This window comes from Corvus kubaryi, unplaced genomic scaffold (genome assembly GCF_017639235.1).
Source record: "Corvus kubaryi isolate FWS band 111438036 unplaced genomic scaffold, C.kubaryi_AGA036_p1.0 37256, whole genome shotgun sequence".
In the NCBI taxonomy this organism is placed as follows: Eukaryota; Metazoa; Chordata; class Aves; order Passeriformes; family Corvidae; genus Corvus; species Corvus kubaryi.
Window position 1 is genome coordinate 6,770,580 of NW_024581076.1, and position 19,206 is coordinate 6,789,785.

General features: G+C 38.9%; 1 protein-coding gene across 9 annotated transcripts in view; it reads right to left on the minus strand.

The window, feature by feature from the left end:
• Positions 1-1,718: 1,718 nt before the first annotated feature.
• The window catches only part of PSPC1 (paraspeckle component 1), a 59,479-nt gene continuing 41,991 nt past the window's right edge, over positions 1,719-19,206 (minus strand). For 2 of the 9 annotated variants that reach the window (XR_006015333.1, XR_006015329.1), the window contains 4 exons: positions 6,114-6,216; positions 3,296-3,412; positions 2,768-3,046; positions 1,719-2,115 (listed from right to left, as the gene is read on the minus strand). Coding sequence is in view for 4 of the 9 variants with exons in the window: in XM_042023886.1 (XP_041879820.1) it covers positions 18,896-18,931 (36 nt within the window). In the remaining 5 variants the exon portion in view is untranslated. Of the gene's footprint in view, positions 2,116-2,767; positions 3,047-3,295; positions 3,413-6,101; positions 6,217-9,226; positions 9,481-12,169; positions 18,932-19,206 lie in introns of those variants that run through there. The other 7 variants (XM_042023886.1, XM_042023882.1, XM_042023885.1 and 4 more) reach the window with 5 other exon arrangements.

A 19,206-nucleotide genomic window follows, 5' to 3' on the forward strand; every position in this document is an offset into this window, starting at 1 on the left:
AGGGCTGCAGCTGCAGTTCCTATGAACTGCAGTGGTAGCAAATGGTTCTGAAGGCTCGCGGTCCTTACCTCCAGTGCTCCATCACCAGTACTGCTGTTCCTGGCTTCTTTCACAGGTACTGAAGGTTGGTGGGTGATACAGCCGACCTTGTCACAGGTCTTCTGTGCTTTCTGCACCCATTTGCAAAAACAAGATGGGTTTTGATCAGTCTGAATTTAAGAAAGCTGTTCCAATATGGGAAAGAGACAGCACAGCATTCAGCTGCCTTCTTAGCCCCCAGGACTGCTCCAAGTACACAGGAGCTGTCCCAAAATGTTCTGCTTGTCTGTCCCTGCTGTAGTTTTGTTACCACCATGTGCCTTTCCATATGGTACTGGAAAACAGCCAGTATAACATGTCTTTCCTTCGGTCAGTCTGTCAGACTGGTGGCTGCCCAGGATCATGGGAGCACTGACAACCCTGCAGGATGCATTCCTGGAGCAGTGTGTTTAGTTTTGCTGGAGTCCATAATGGAGTCTTGTCTTTTAAAAAGCCACTGCAGCAGGGGCATGCACTGCAAGCCCATCACTGAATCCTAACACTTCAGAATTCCTGGTTTTCTGTGTCCCATGTAAACAAGGACAGTATTTTTCATCTTCTGAATGTGTCTTAAAATGTTTGAGTGAGGGACAAAGAGAAGTTTGGAAAAAAATACCTGAAAAAGACACCAGACACTACAAATTTGAGAACAGGCAGCAGGAAAAATTAAGGTTTAAAAGCGGTCTCTCAAATCTCAGATACCTCAAGTATAGCAGCCAGGAGGAAGGGACCAGGCAAAAGATGGTTCTTTTTGATTTCAAGTCACCTTTTTTCCACAGCGAAGTCTCACCTGTCATGCATGATAGCTACAAATGAATCTTTTTCCAAAAATTTCTGTAATACTTCCTGTATGATCTGAAGTGTCAGGAACTCCTCTGATCAGTTACTGGTGGCACTGGTGCAATTATAGTAGCGGTGTCAGACCTTGCCATTGCCTCCTTCCTCTGGTGTGCCTGTTGCTCTTAAGGGAAGACACAGCTCTGCTGCTGAGATGACCCAAATCATGTGCATGGGAACTTAAGACATTGTCACATACACAGGGAGATGAGTGCCTGCTCCAAAACTGGATTCATTGCAACTGTGTGGGCATGGGCCACCAGAGCTTGAGGGGACATGATTACCCATGTGCTGACATCTCCATCTGTATCACAGACTCCAACTTTCTCATGAGAAGTCTTGGGTCCTGGAGCTGTTACTTGTACGGACTTTCCCTAGCCAAGAACAGAGACGATGAATTAGGGGAAGAAAGCCCTGTTACAGCAGCTGCATGTCTTACACTGAATACAATCATCCAGTAGGCATGGGGTGGGGAAGAGTGCTGTCCCAGCCCCTCCCACCTGTAAAGGCTGTGCTGACAGTTTGTTTTTCTCAAAAAGCCTTTATGAAGTTGGGTGAGACTTTCCCATCTGGAAAAGCTTGCACAGGAGATTTAAAGGCTTTGAAAGCTCCCTCACCTTCCTGGATCTGTCAGCTCTGCTGTGTCAGTATCAGAATAGTTCTTTCTGTGAATAGCAGGGTTAAGATCGCTAAAAGCACAAGTGAATCCCCCAGACCGAGTCCCCTGCATCCACCCTTCCTGAAACCAAATGATTACCAGTGGTTCCACGGTGCAGGGAGTCCAGGTAAGTACAGCCACAGAGTACTGACTTGCACTGTGTTTATTAGTGGTATGGTGCCACACTTGTGCACTGAAACAGTGATCACCCAGTGGCTTCCATGGGGCTTGTTCCCACATCTGTCTTGTCTTCAAGAGCCCAGAACTGGGCACAGTGTTTCAGCTGCAGTCTCGGAAGTGCTGAACAGAGAGGAGAGATTGCTCTTCTGGCCCCTGCTCAGCCGTGATCTTTTAATGGAGCCCAGCATGTGGTTGGACACCTTAATCTTCACTTGTCCTTCAGGGCCCCAGATCAGCCTCCACAAAGCTGCTTCACCACCAGTGTGTGCCCAGGATCTACAACTGCATCAACTTAATTCAGTTCCCACTGCAGGACTTAACTGGGTGAGGTTCCTGTCAAGCCTTCAGTTCATGTCCACTGCCTTGATGATTTCCAGAAACAGAAAATAAATATCCTGTTACTCATTTACTTTGAAACAGTTTTACAATAGCTGTAGAAACACTGAAAAAAACCCCTGGTGATACATTACAGGCCAATGTTCAAATCACACCACATAAAGGTAATTTTTCATTATTCGTTCATGTTTTTTCATCTTTTTATTGGGCTACATTAAGACAGCAGGTATTTTTAGCATAACTTCCTACTCAACTGTACAGACAGCTTGCTGCAGCTGTAATCTCCCCTTGGATTAACATTTCCTTCGAGTTCTGTTCAGTTGTCACTGGCTCATATAATTTTTCTCTAGGTAATTAATATTTTTGTGTTCTGAACTACTGCAGCATAAACACAATCCACATTACTGTTTGTTCTTTAAACCCTACCACTTTCCTATTTTTTGTCATATATTGTATGGCTTGAAAATATTTTTGTACTTATTTAAAGGCATTTTTTAAGTCCAACAACAATCATTTAAACCAAGGAGCAGTCATTTAATATATCATTTACTCTTATTATTCTTGTAGCATGTACAAACTTTAATCCTTTTACTGACACCCATTTATTTCCCTTAACACTGCTGTTTCTAGAAAGAAAATCTGCTTTGAGTGTAGTCTAGACAAAAAGGACATCAGTACCTCGGTTACATCAAAGTAGGCCAACATCAGCTTTACTATGAAATGCTGGACTGGCACCACCTTCTGTGTCAGAGGCTGAAGACAGTAACATCACAAAAGCTGTAACTTGTCTCCTCATGCAGGAAGAGGTCTTGGAGCTCACAAGCAGATGTTGTATTCACATTCTTCTCATGTCTTTTCCAAGCTGAGGTATTGGTGGGGGACACGTCACCTCCAGGCTGGTCCCTTTCTATCATTTCAAACAGCCCTTTGCCCTCAGGTCTCACAGGTCCGGCCTGGCTGCAAGCAGAGAGAAAACAGCTTAAGTGAGAATGATCAGTTCACCCTTCTCCCACCTTCAGCCAGGTGTGACAGATTTAGTTACTATTTTGTTATATAATAGCATTATTTGTGTGCCCAAGAGCACAGAGAGATACCAAAGAAAAAAAGATACATGTGTCAAGCACAAAAATAGTACTAACAAACTGAAAACTGAGCATAAAATGTACCATTACAGAAGTTCTAACAGGTACACAATTACATTCTCACCCGATGGTCTGGTCCTTGTAACTCCCAAGGTGCAGAGCAGCATTTTGCACATCATCAAAATGTAACAGCCGTCTTCAGTTCTGAGGGTGTCCAGCCACCAGCGGCTTTCATTGAAACCTAATGCAGTCAGTGGAGAGGAACATATCCAAGAAGTCAGTATGGTTCAGGCTGAGGAGTTACAAGAGACACTTAAATGATAACTTCCTTGAAAGTGTACTTTTGTCATCAAAGCAGAGCACTTCAGAAGACTCAAATGGCAAATAACAGAGCAACACATCAGCAAATACAGTCAAATAAAGAGCTGAGAAATGTCAGCAATTTTTCAGAGAGCCCTCCCCAAGGTTACCTGGAGCTCCCTCTGTTCAGGAACCCCAGGAACAGGCAGCCTGGCACAACACTTAACACAATTTTATCAGGCCATTACACTTTGTCAGCCAGGTTCACACTGCAGTCTGAAGTCCACACACAAGTGAGGAATGTGGAAAGAGGAAGAAAGGTTTTTATCACTTCATTGAGACAAGGAGTTGTTATTTAGCCAGTGAAAGGAACACTTGTATCTCTGAGGAACCTTGACCATCACAGGAAGGAAACTGTAATTTGACAGAAAAATTCTGAGATGCCTGGGAAACTTGCCAAACACTGAGATTCCCAACTGGACAGTGGCACTCTCATGTGTAGTGACAAGCAAGACTGAATTCCCAAATGTCCTCTGGATAAAAAACATCCCATTTGAATCAAATTCTGAAAAAATTAATTCTCTGTTACTCCTACTTTTCTGATGAAGAGCTTTAGCAGCTTCTCTTTTTTAGATTTTGTGAGTAAATGCTTGTAGCTTGCTTATTTCCATAGTCTGGTTTATATTACACATTATTGTGTGATAACTTTTATACTGTGATTTCACTACAGCTAGAAAATAACAGGACTCCTTAGTAAAGGGCAAGGCAAGACCACAAAACAAGGTATGCAACCATTTTTCCACCTCCTCAGTGCCCCTTCCAGTATCAAGAAGGTGACAGGATCCAGGTTAGGGAACACAAACTGGACAAGTCACACGTGCTGAGCCTGATGGGATGCTCCCATGAGTGCTAAGGGATCTGGCTGCTGGCCTTGCGAGGCCACTCTCCATTGCTGACCGAGCATGGTGACTGGGAGAGGTGTGCAAGGACCAGGGGAAAGTGAAAGTCACTCCTGTCTTTGAGAAGGGCAGGAAAGAGGACCTGGGGAACTACAGGCCCTGGGAAGGTGATGGACCAACTGCTCTAGGAAACCATTTCCAGACCAAGAAGGGCAAGAAGGTAAGTGGGCAGCAGTCAACATGGATTTACAAATAAGGTCATTTGCAAATTCTTAAGGATCCCGACCTGAGAGCCTCTCTGATGAGGTGACCAGTTCAGTAGACATGGGAAGAGCAGTGGATATTGTCTACCTTGGCTTAGGAAATCTTTTGGCACTACCATAATGTCTCCAATTACCATTTTGACCTTGCCATAATACTGAGAGACTAGTGGACCATGAGGTGGACTGAAAACTGGCTGAACAGATGGGCCTAGAAGGTTGTCAGTGGCATGAAGTTCTCTTGGACGCCAGTGACTAGCAGAGTATCCCTGTACTGAGGCCAGTCCTTTTCAAGATCTTCATTTCTGCCCTGGCTGATGGGACAGCACATCCTCAGCAAGTCTGCAGGTGACACAACGCTGAGAGGAGTGGCTGCTAAGGCTATAGTGTCATGCCACCATCCAGTGATCCCTTGACAGGCTGGAGAAATGGGCTCACAGGATCTCATGAAATTCCGCAGAAGGAAATGACAAATCCTGCACCTGTGGAGACATAATCCCAGACACCAGGACAGGCTGGAGGCCAACTGGCTGGAAAGTCCCTTTGCAGGTAAGGACATGATGGTCCTGGTGAACACCAAGTCCAAGAACCACCTTGAGCAAAGAGTGCAACCTGGCCACAAAGGCAGCCAAAGGTATCCTGCTTTACAAAGAAAGTTGCCAGCACATGGAGAGGGATGATCACCTGGTCTGAACCCCTGCCATGGACAGGGGCACCTTTTACATGTGATTACAAAATAGATAAATTGTTCTTGTCCTTTATATATCCAGTTCTCTTATTTACTGTTAACACAACTACAGAGACAGCTCTCAGTCCTTTTACTAAGCCAAACAAATACAGGAGAATTAACACAAATTTCTCTTGCTTTACCATCTTGGTCAAATCCCACCAGTGTTTAAATTTACTTTTACTTTATGAAAACAACTGATATTTTGGAATTTTGGAACCACCAGAACTATTGAACTTAGCTGCATAGGACTCCCTTTAAAACCTTGCTGTCTATCAGCCCCACTGAGATGCTGCCCACAGCTAGGGCAGATGGCACTACACACCTGTGTGCATGCAAACCAAACTGTGCCCCAGGCTTCCCAGAGTGCATGGACACAGCCTTTCAGACCAGAGCCCTCTGATTAATGCCGAAGACGGTTCAGAATCAGTAACTGCTGTGTTGGTAGTAAGAACAAATGGGATTCTGAATGCAATGTATCAGTAACATCCAGCAGCTCAGACATGGCATCATATTAATGTGGCACTATGGGGTTTGGATGCAAGACACATGGCTGGCCAGAGTTTGAGTTGTCTGTGTACATTATGCTTCAAGTCCTTTAAAAACATGGCAGGAATTATGCCAGGAATTACATTATCTGAAATCAAGTATTAGTTGAAGCGTAGAAGCACAACTACATCAAATCACAAATCTGAATAAAAAACGGGGTACCGGTTTCAGTAATTGCTGGATAAAGCCACGTACCTTAATACGTACCTTGTACTAAAACCTGGTTTAGGATTCCCTTTGTCTGCATAAGATAGCAGAAGGATTCTGCACAAGCCAGTCTTCATCTGCATTTTAAGATTTTAATAGTAACCTAAAAAATAAAGAGACAATAAATAACTGACATTTAAAAGAGAAAATGCAGTAGCTTTTCTTTTAAAAACCCATTATATATGGAGTAATAAACCATAATAAAACTTCCGTTTACCAGAAAAAATTCCTTTATTCTCTACCCATTCTTACCACTTAATTGTTTCTCCACACATCTGTCCCCAGATTTTATTTAAATTTTTACTACCTCAGCAGTTAAACAGCTGCTCCAAGAACATTAACAAGTTCCTAGATTTTCAGATTTCTGCTTGGAGTAGATTTAAGTGCAGTTCTGCTCCAAAGAGCCCCAAGTCATTTCTCTTTGGAGGTTTTCTAAAACATGCATACTTCATGTGACAGAAGACATACTACATGTTGTCTTCTAGGCCTGCCAAGGCACGTGGCCAAAGTGACATTTCATCCTTCTAATATTAGTGCCACTAAAATGATCAGGATCCCTGCACACAACACCGAGTTATTAGATACACTTGAGAACTAACAGGTCTCACTACAGTCTCCTCCTCTTTCTGCAGCCTCTTGTTGTACAGACATTATTTATTAGGGGTGAAGTTATCTATCAAAATAATACAACTAAACTGAGCTGGAGTAAAATGTTGTCCCACTTTATAATATCTCACAACAGAACTGCATACAAGTATCATTAAAATAACATTTTAATACTACAAGCATTAGAAATTGATGCAAAAGTGTAGGACTTCCATAATTCTACAACTTCTGCAACAGATCTGCTTGTATTTGCAGTAAGTGCAGTTGGAAGAACAGCTAGTCAATATTATTCCTATTACTTTTACTAATTAATAATTAAAATTATTGGAATTCTATTAAAATACCTAAATGAAAGTGTTAATAAGGGTATCCATCTTGCATGCTGTGTGTCTTCTCATAGAGTACACATGCAAAACAACTATCCAAAGTGTTTAAAATTCAACAGCTCTATGCCTCAGCCATTCAGGCTTCAAAACAGCTCTCACCTGTAGACACATTCCCTCCTCCTAGAATTAAAATCACCTCTTCTCCATAAATGTCTCTAACTTAAAATAAGATGTGAGCACTGCAATGTTTGATAGGCTTAGCATAATCCCTTACTCAGGCACAGAAACGTGTTGCAGAGCCTGAGAACCCTAATGAAATGTCTACAGAGAAGACTGCCTGGAAAGATCCTGATTACAGCAGCACAAAGGGGTGAAGAACTCCCCATACTCTCATGTAAAGACTTGTTAAAACAAATTTCCAACATTTTGAGGTCCTGCTTGATGATCATAAAACTTAGCACACCCTGCAAAGTATTTGCTACAGAGAGAATTCCTTCAGAAAGCCACATACAGGTTCCACCTTTCAGGCTGGCTTCACTTCAGGAACGGTCCCAAAAAGCAACTCAAGAAGTGACATACGTGTAAATTACAACACACAACCACAAACATTTACAATAAAGGTAACATTTACCTTATCAGACACCATTGAAAACAGGCCAATACTTGCAGCTCAGAATAAATACCGCTATTAAGTTGGCATGATTTAATGTCTGAGACCTATTAAATGTGCTGTTAATTTGTCAGTCCTCCCATTTGGTTCCTGTCTATCTCCCCTCCCACCCCATGGTGCAGCTTGCTATCAGATCAAAAGTTTTGTTATCTATTCTGTACCAGACATGCAGCAAGATAGATACTTTCTTCCTAAAGCACAAATGACAGAGCACAGCCCACTAACCCTTTCTACCTAGAGCTATAATTTTGCAAGTGTTGATATTACAATCATTTAGCAGATCAAATGCAGTAATAGCTATAGTAATGAATTGTCAGTCATAGGGACCTGGCTGGAACTGTCATCTGGACGAGTGTTAGTGTCCTGAGACATTACCTTGATGTGGTGAAATTAATGTAGCTATTGATAGGTATGTACCCATCTAACAGGAAGGGAAAAATTACAAACAGCACATCTTTCAGTCTGTATTTTAATATGAAAAACCCAGTGATTAGTTTCTCCCCCTTTTTCCCCCCAATCAAGAAACATCAAGGCCTAACGCAGTCTCTCCAGTTTCTTTAACTGCCAGTGTATATTACTTTCTCTTTCTTGGCCACCCAGATTTACTGAAGAGAAAGCAGTGAGACATATTCTTGGCAACCAGCAGATATTAGTAACAAAGTTGTAGCCAAATAAATATGGTATATTTTTGATGACAAGCTCTAAAACCAGCCAGTAAGACTGCTGAGAGTGTTTAAATGTGTATGGTTTTTACTAGGAATGTGCCTCTGCACTATTTATTCAGTATTCTCTCTCTTCAAAAAATTAAAATCATTCCGACCTCTCTACCCTGTATAAACCTATACAAACTCCACTGTTTATGATTAGCAGTAATTTCTTTGTTAGAGCTGAATGTATCCAAGCAGCCAGTGATGAAAAATGTGATTTCTGAGAGTAAGTCGGAACACAACAGAAAGTTGTTTTCAAAGTAAGAGGCTGCATTTTCATTCATATGATAAAGCTCTTCTTTAAATTAAAGCTCGAAGTGGGTATGGTGCCAAGCAAAATGAATCTGAAATAGTCTCCAATGCTAACAGCATGATAAACATGCCTGTTCTGAAGAGAAGAGAGGCATCACACACAAACTGAGTGATATACTGTGCATATATTGTGCCATTATGAAGGAAAATTGAAAACCAACTCTTAAGTGCACCTATCTCAAGTAACACATATTCAGCATAACAGGGTATCTCCAGTAGAGACCAGCTGTGTGGGACAGGCTCCAGGCCACCAGCGCTAATTCTGAGCAGGGACAGCTGTGACACTACAACACCGAAGGACACTTCACATTTACCTTGCACACGGATGCTCGGCAGCTTCACCGGCTTGACTGACAGAACAGGTTTTGTGATTTGGTTGAGGGGATTTTTTTGTTTCAGTTTTTTTAATTAATAAGATTTCTGGTGGCTACTATAACAAAGAGCTTCCCCCCTAAGTTTCCCCCTTTATTTTAGGTCTACTTTAAAATTTACCTAGCAACACACAACAGCAGTACAGGTAAATTTTGACTTCCACTGAAGTGACAATATGGCATTTTGCACCAGCAGGCACAGGTATCATTTTGAGAGTAGCAGAACCACTATCCAGCACACAGAAAGAAGAACTCCAATGCCGAGCTGTTCTCAGGAAAACACACAATCCCTTGTGGCCACTTATTTGGGGTTTCCAAAGGGAACCCGAGTTGATCCGCAGAGCTGTGTTCATGTTTGCATTTGTTCAGGCTTACCTATCAAAAGGTAACAGATAACAATGTTGGCTGCTGATACACTAACAGAAGGCACAGTGCTAGACATTCTTAAATGGTCAAGCAATCTTATCCTCCCCATTCTTCTCTTAGTTTTAACTTTAGTCTGGCCAAACCTGCTCATCTTAATTATGAGTAGTCCCTGCTGAGGACAATAAAACCATCAGAGACTAAATCAATTGTTACCTGGCATCACTGCCAGGGATTATAGAAGACAAGCTGCAACACAGTTTTTCCCAATCTTGTGTTCGTCAAATTCTCTTAAGTGCACATACTTGCAGAGAAGTAGAAGCAAGTAAACATTTATGGGAAAAAAAAATACTATTACCAAATTAGGACTCAAAAGGAGAATTAAGTTCCTAGAAACAAAAGGGCAAATACTACTTAAGCTAAGCCAACTAGGCATTCAATTTCCTTTGCAAGATTATTAAAAATATTTTACATCTATTCCACAACTTTCAAGTTATAAGGTGTAGGGTACCTGAAGTTAGCATGTTACACAGAATGAGGAATGTGAATGCAGTAATATTCCTCTTCTGGGATCAGATTTTGAAAAAGAACAAATGGTGGCAGTTACTAGTGGTAAGACAATGAACCCATGCCAGTGACAATCTGTGATCAAGGGACATTTGTTTCTGTTTTGCTTGTATTGCAAATCTTCACCATACAGAAATCAGATAATTTCTTCAGTATTTAGGGAATGATGAGCATGTCTGAAAGTATTTAAACAGAAGACACAAAAGTTTTCATCTGTACAGCTTTAGCAAGGTCTGAATTCGAAGATACTGAAATTTGTAAGCACTTTATAAAATCAATAAAAATTGTTTGTTTGCAAGTCATTATATTCCCAGATGCAAGATAATATAATCAAAGTGGGGTTTATATATATATATACACTTATTATACTTTTTGCAAAATTTTGTGCACTGTGAGTCATTAAGATAATCCTGTATGAAACAGCAACAAAATCCTGTATTTTTTTGATACAGCCCCCTCCCATATATGACACTCCCATTTCAAGTTGAACTTGCAGCACCAGAATAGCTGGCTCATCAGTGATTTTCATAATTATCCATTTTACAGATGTTGTCACTGATGCAGCAGAAATATCTTTCAATGTTCAGAATTTTACTTTCAATGACTGAGTTCATGCTGAGCAACTTGGAAAAATGTCCAAGTAACGATATAACTTTCTCCATTCAGAACTCACATGACATGTTACACGGATGTGAAGTTCTGAGCATTTTGTGATACTTTAGCTAAAACATACAAAACTGTTAAAGGAAGAAAGGAATAACCTTTAACCCCCATCATTAGAAATAATGATGTATAGATGTGAATTCACAAAGAAAACTTAAGAAACCTGACAGATGAAAAGCATCTGAAAATGCTGCACTTGCACTGGAAGCTACAGTTAAAATTTCATGAGATAGTTTTGCCAGGTTCTGGAAACTCTGAGGTTACCTATCACAGAAACAGATTTAGAAAAGTCTGCTGTAAACAAGATATAGTTAAACCAGCACAGCTAGCACAGAGTTAAGTAGGATCAGTACAGCTCTACAACTTCAACAGAAGTCAGGATACCATTGTGCTACACACTATGCAAACAAGTCTACACTTAGACAAGGAGTTAAGAGAGCCACTAAGATTTTAGGGATGTTTAAATAGGCATACTTCTATTAAGACTAATTTTTTATTTTAAAATAATTTAAAATTGTTTTAAAGTATCAAAAATATGTATATGCAAAGCCTAAGAGACAATTTTCTCATATCTTAATTTTAAGACTACAGAAAATCAGCATAAGCTTTGTATTATAGAAAAATACTTATATATAGTAGTGATGACCTCTCTAGTTTGAGGACATTTCGGATCTTCCAAAAACTAAAGGGGAACCTAGTTTCATGCAAAACTTCCTATACTGTGCATAATCCAATTTTCTTCAATTTAAAAAAAAACCAGTATTCCTAAAGAATTGTGAAACTCACTAATACACAGCTTCTGAAGTGATTGCAATTCGGCTTGACAGAACGTCACACAATGCTCCCCATTCCCTCCTGTAAAGTTCCTTACCTGTCATTTTTGCAGCAGGTTGCCAAGTTAGGCCAGTGTCCTAACCTCCTCTTCCAAAATAATGACAGCAGAACTGATTATCTTTGTGGGGCTAAAATCTCTGAAGCCATAAGACTGTGCTGGGGGAAGGGCAGGGCAAGACATCACACAGTCCTTATTAACAACAACTCAAGATTCACTTAGAGCGCTTTCATCTTTGACATGCTTCATTTGAAAATGTAAAATTTAACAATACTACCAAATACATACATCTACATTGAAATGAAACCTAGTAAGGAAGGATTCAAGTACCTAAGCACGTAATACAGTTTAACTGTTCATTCATTCATATAAAGTTTAATAAATTCAAAGCTTTGCTTAGAAGACAGAATCATGGACGTGTTAATGTCAGAACGGACCTCTAGAGAACATCTGGTCCAACTTCTTGGCTCGGTAGGGCCACGTAGAGCCAGTGCCCAGGATCACATCCAGATGGCTTGTGGCATCTCCAAGAATGGAGACTCCATAACCTCTCCGGGCAGCCTGTGCTAGTGCTTGGTCACCCTCACAGTAAAACTGTGTTTCCTGATGCTCAGAAGGAATACCCTGTGTTTCTGTTTGTACCTGTTGTCTCTGGTCCTGTCAAAAGATCTGTGATTCTTTGTGCAATTAAGTAATTTCCTTCCTGTACTAACTCTACTGGGTGACAACTTCCATCTCAGATTACTTTATAACAAATGCAGAATACCAACTTCTGGCTTCCACCATAATAAAACTGTATTTGGTAGAGAACAGAAAATCTTACATTAGATTTGAAATACACAGGAAACAGAACCTGTATTTCAAGACAAAGACAACAAACAGCATTAATAAACTGCAGGGTAACCTGCAAATGCTCTACCACATACTGCTATACTGACATAGACTTACCTGTTTATCAAAAAACCCACAAAGCAATGTTGAATAAAGGAACAATTTCTCTATTTGCAACTGTTGTACAAGCTTCATTGCTTGGCAAGCTGGGACTCAAACTTGGCTTTTTGTCCTTTCCTTGCACAACTGGACATATTGCTAAAGCTGCACTATCGGGATTTATTTCAGCTTTATAGTACCATAGAATGCTGTAAATTCTATGTACAGCATTCCTTATTTTAGTAAAGTCACTACTACCTGCAAGATAAAGCTATTCTTCCTACCCAAAGTGAAACAGCTTTCTAAGTTAATATCAAACATTTTTTAAAAAGCTTTAAGCTCAGCAGTCATACGTAGAGCAAAAGAAATACCTACTAACATGTAACGAAGAGGACTGAAAAGCTCTATATTAGAAATAATTTCAAGTCTGAATAACAGATCAGGCATCTTAGTGAGTGTTAGGAACACTATTAACCATTCCACCATATACCCTCCCATAAAGACACTCCAGTTGGTTATCATTTTCTTCACTTAAGAGCAAAGTAAAGGCCTCAGTGGTGACACTTCTTTGCACAGGACTAGGCCAAGACCACATCGTGAGAAGTGGGGAACTCCCTTTTGATATCATCTTATATACAAAGGCAGTAACTTGGAATCATATTCAAAACTAAGTATTTTTAATTAAAGAGATTGATTGTTGGTACTGTTTTTCACCATGGCTCATTCAGATTTTGAAGTGCAAGCTCGCGCTGTAACTCTCACATTAAAACCACTAATTTACAAACAAGCTATCAAAATTATCTCAGGTGCCAAATTTGTAAATATCAACACATTAATGAGAAAATGGCTACAAACACAGACTAAAACATAAAAGCTGTTACTTCAGTTACCTGTTTGTGACCTTTGATGTACACAAGTAAAAAACATCCATTCTAATACACTACAAACATTACTTGCAATGTCTTGAAAAACAAACTCCACTTAAGCAAGCAGTAGCTTCTCCAAAGAAATCTGCATTTCAAACTGAAGTTCTACATCCTGATGCATCCATTTCTTTAAAAGGTTAACAGAACATGTACTCGTTATCAGATTCTTTTGCACTACTTTTTACAGACTACCTTCAGAGCTGTTTCCTCTCCTATTCTAATCAATCTTGTTCTTGTCTTCTTGTAACTTTACTTCCATCTTATTTAACAACTTATTTTGGTCAACTTACTTTCATTCTGGGCTCTGCAAAATCTTACATCTGATCAGCACCTGACTGATCAGTATGCTCTGACAGGACACATTTATGCATAAAGTTTGAGTGACTCTAGTTTACATCAAGCTGTGAAAGCTAAAATAAATGCAGATGTCCAAACAGTTTAAAGATGAACCTCAGAAAATGGAAGTAGAACAAAATCTGAGTATCTTTATTACAAAATTAGGGAATCAGAACCATCCAAGAGATTAATTTTCTGTAACACACCTGGAATTATTAAAGGAATTTGTGTCATTGACAGTACAAATGTAACTAGACTGTATTTTCTTAAGTTTCTACTCAAACTTGCTCAGATCAATACCTCACTGAGAATACAAATTCAATTAATGAAAAGTAATGTTTGGAAGTGCACTGTAATGACTGAACAGGTATAAACTAAGGCAACTGCAGCTGATAGGAGCAAATGCTGATTTAAGCACCCATGACGGCACCACTCTCAACCCACAACTGCAGTGGATGTCACTGTCCAAGAGAATTTGCTAAGCAGAAAAGATGAAGACTTTGAAAAGCATCCTTGTAGCCATAAATGAACTTCATTAACTGAGGCACATGAAGCAACTGCTGAAACAACCAAAGGCATATTCCAAGTCCTGGAAAGGCTGTAACAATCATGCAGCTGTACACATACCCACTCAGCAAACAAGCTTATCTGAAGATGCTGGCTGACTCTTCAACCATTCAGATTTATGACTGTGGCAAGATAATTATGTTCTTCATAAACTTACATCCTGATAATCCTATTCTTGGTTTGTCACAATCAAGGCAAAGATGACATCTTCCTGCAATAAGAGCAGGACCAGATTTGGGCAGCACCTGTTTCTAAGCAGGAGCTCTCTAAACTCGTAACAGAAGTCCTTTACTGGAAGCACTGCTATGTAAGTTATACATATTTGAACTTCAGTCCTTTCCCAGGAAATTTTGTCCTGCATATTTAGCCTTTCCCTGCATGTCATTAATTTCACCTCTGTTCCTTTAAGGTTATGCAGTTAAAAGTAAAGATACAAGAAAATACACCTAACTTTCCAAATAACATTACTCATCTTAATAAAACACAGGCTTTCAGAATTACTTTTTCCATTAAAGCATGTATTTTATTTGAATGTTTACATTGAACTAGTTTTGTTTATAGCAGAACTCTGAAACAACATTTAAGAATTTTAGATGAAGTTTATAAGAGTCATATTTGGGAGTTTTAATTCTATGGTAGTTCCCAAATTCTTGAAAGCTGCAAATTGAAACATGAGATCAAACCACATCTTCCTGCTTTTCCACAATAGTATCTCCCCCCTCTGTAAATCCATGAAGAGCACTTATCTACTTTTACTTTTCTGCATTAGTATTTGCACACATCTGTGAGTTCAGAAAGGTTAACTATCTATTAGGGTCTCATGTACTCTCTGTCCCTTAATTATTGTGTACTTAAACAAAAGTGAAACTATGAAATTGAATTAATCCAGAACAGATTCTTTCCCCCCCTGCTTAGAGAGAGACAGAAAATTCTTTTTAAATACACAACGGGTTAAGCATACATACATGATACATGCTAACAAAACACATATGAAGAGGTATGTAACAACTTGTCACATCATAGAAAGAACCGGTTTTTACTGTGCATTTAACATCTTTCCTTTCCTTTAAACCATTTCCATCATATTTAGTGTTAGAACCCCCAAATAAAGTTTCACACAGCTCATATCTTCTACATCATCAGGAAAACTTAAAAGCCTTTTACAACAAAAGAAAACCTAGAATACAGAAAAGGAAACAAAATCCTAAAAGGAATGGATTAGGGTAACCAGAGCAGGCCAGTGACAAGCGTCAAATACAAATGATTTGGCCCAATCCTACAGTCAGTATGGCACCTTAAATCCTCACTTCACTTCTAAAGCTTGGCAGAAGCTTGCACAATTTCCACCATAATTGTAGCATAAGGTTACAGTTAAGACACCATGTCCTCAGTGTCAAACTGGTAAAAGATTTAGAGCTCAAGACCTCTAGTAAAATAGTTTTCCCACATTCTTTAAAGATACACCATTTGGCTTCCTTCACACTGGACAGTTTTAAATATACAAGGCAGTTTAAAAAAATACAGTAGATTTTTAAGCAATCATATAAAGAAGATTCTACAATACCAGTTTTCCCACGCAAGACCTCAAGAATCAAGCAACATACAATAATCAATCCTTTACCCTCTCCCATATATCTAGATGAACACTTTCAAACCTGTGAGTACTTTTGCGACTACCACAGCAATAAAGCAGAAATGCAAGTGCAGCATCAGGGTTCTGGGCACTGAGTTTTAAAACACTGTTATGCTCAATATGTATCAGGTTTTATCCAACCAGGCTTAAAGGCACAACATATTATCAGTAACTACTAACACTTGAACTACCCTATTTCTGATACTTATGCTACATGCCATGACCTCCAGTAAAGCAAAATTGCCTATACTAACTTATTCTATTTTTACAATGTAACAATGAACTAATACTTATAATTGGATAAAATACAATAAATTATATTTCTTGTTTAATCTTTGTAACAAATGCTCCCAATGTAAAGAGTAAAAAATGCATGCCCAGGAACATAATGCAACTGAAAACAAGAGCATGATTTCTCCACAAATCTGTGCTTTCCCCAGCCCACCACCAGAGGACTGGCTAATTAAATATTTTAAAATTATGAAACTCAAACTAATTATTTTTCTTTATGTGGGGAATTAAGAGTACTATTCAGAGCAAACATCAAGACATTTGTGTTTCATTTACTGTCTTGTACACACACAGGATTAAAACCAGACAGAAATTCAACTTCGGGGTATTTTAACCTTGAATAATGATTCTGAAGTGTGTGCTGTGAGCAGGACGAAGTCTAGAATAATAAAGCAGAAAGTATACCAAGTGATTTCATTCTCCTAGACAGCTGTCATTTTAGAAGCAGTAAGAAGCATCCAGGACTTCAATTTACATTCCTAAAAAAACACTTTTTCATGACTTGCTACTTTTTCCCCATATAAGTAGAAAAAGTGTATTTTGCTCAGAACATGCAGAGTAAACACAAGACAGAAAACAAGTTTAGCAATGAAAACCCCTCCTAAACAAGTTACATAATACGAAACAAATGCTCTGGTACCCCCCATCTATAGACAGCTGCATTCATCAGTGTTAATAATATATGAAACTACACAAGTGTGATGGAAGAATGATGCCAAACATGCATTAAGTGGTATTACAAAAAACTACACAAAGTATAACATGGCAATGATCAACTGACACATATCCCAAAATAATTTTAGAAGCATAGCCATCCCTGCTGCCAAGTTTACAATTTTCACCTTTAAACCATCACTTTAATATATGACAATTCTTTCATACATTTTCTTTCAAAAGTCTGAACATTCCATTTTTGAATTGCAGTAATTGCACTCTTCACACACTAAGGCAAAAACTTTATTTGTATGATTTGGCACAGCTCTGGTTCTGAAAATGTTAGATGTGGAACTGCTAGCGGTACAATGCTGGAAGTTCTAGAAACACAATGTTCCACACCGGAACAAAACTGAAGATAAACTACTGTTTCATTATTACAGGTTTCCTTCTGTGCCTTCTGGAAAAAGCTTTCTATTTGAAGTTGATTAAAACTGGAGCTGGGGCTTACCTTTCACATGCTCTCCCCCTTAAAAGCAGAACATAATATATGGAACAACACAGCGCTATCATGTCAAAGAATGAAGAATGTTAGCACTTTAAAAGACAGTATTTCCCATCTTTGTAATGGCAGTTTATATATTTTCTTCCAAGGAAAAGTACATGTGAATAGTCTTGCTTCTTTAAAGCAACTGTGTATATCATCTCTCCTGGAGAAATCACGAAGAACACTATTTTCCATATTTTACTGGCTTGCATGTAACCTTCTTGGTAACTGCAGAAAGTGAACAGACAGATCAAGCTCACATAAAATTTGGCTCAACATTTTAGTGTACATTTTTTTCTTCATGACTTGAAATACTCGCCCCTCTTGGACCAGCTATCACCAAGAATGTAAACCATAACCGTGTTATTCAGACATCCAGAGCCCTCAACATGCTTCTTACCCATTTGTTCTAGGTTATGTATTTCTTCCAAACTCACTTAATGAGAACGTAGATAAAACTACGTTCTGTGTCTACACCGCCAATTACCCTATGCCCTATGTATGCACAGTTATGAAGAGTCTTGCCCTACTGCCCCTCCTTGCTCTTCTCTCCTTCCACACTGAAATGAGCAGAATTGATTATTCTCACTGAGTCTCCTTTACCTGCTCACTGCTTGGGCACAGGGATGCAAGGAGGACACAGAGGAAGCAGGACCAAGCAGCAAGGAGGGCAAAAGGCTATTCATATCTGCAGCAATGCATATACTGGATTATTTTAAATATGCACACAAATATTTCTAATTCCCATTAGCATACAAATATTTAAAACATTTGTATGCAGCCTGAAAGATCAATTCAGCTAGCAGTTCAAAGATTGCATTCTATAGTACTGCAATAGCTGGTTTATGCAGTGGTTTTTTGTGCAATTTTACACTATATAAAAATATTTAAAATTCAGTAACAATAAATAAATTTAGTAAAATAAATCCTTTTATAGCAAATAATGAACAGTTATGGAACATGTTTTTTTAAAAAGCAACACATTAAAATGAACAGATCATCAAGAGCTAACAGATGCAAAAATAAATACAGTAAACCCTTGTGTTTTTTACATCTTTTTAGATTTATTTTGTCTTCCACCTTGCTTAAGTATATATGGTTATTTAAAGTGGGAAAACATGTTTTGCTTGGGGTTGGGTTGTACACTGAGGTATTTTGGGTTTGGGGATTTCTTTGGGAGAGGTGTTCTGTTTTAGTGGGGATTTTTTTCTTTCAAGTACTAACTGATAATAAAATTAGTTTCCCTGTCATACAAGAAATTGATTACAGTGAATTAAAGCAAAAAATTAATGAAAATACCTTCATCCCATCCCATCACTGCTAATAGATATGTACTATTTAATTTTTCTTTACCATGGTCTTCTGTTTGGCGCTTCTCTGTCTATGATGCACACAGGTGTAAGACTGGATTCTCACTGGTTTGATGAGAGGCTAATGACCTTAATACCAGCTGTTTCATACTTACATGGTGTGTACATGCTCTATACAGTTGCTGTATTCAGCGACAAAATCAAGTCCTACATAAAACAACACAGAAGAGATACAACCAACTGCAGTGATCCCACCCTACAACCCAAGAATATTAAAATTGTTTTAGAACATTGATTCATTTCAGTTTTCCTGCTATTCCTTGGCCATCTGCACAAAACTAAATTCAGTTCAAAAAATCCAAGACATGAATGTAACTGGTATTTCCACCTCTTCTATTAAAAATTAGTTGGTTTGTGGTTTTCACGTAGAACAAGACTCAAAGTTATTTTTGTGAATCTGCTGTAGATATAAAATTAAACCA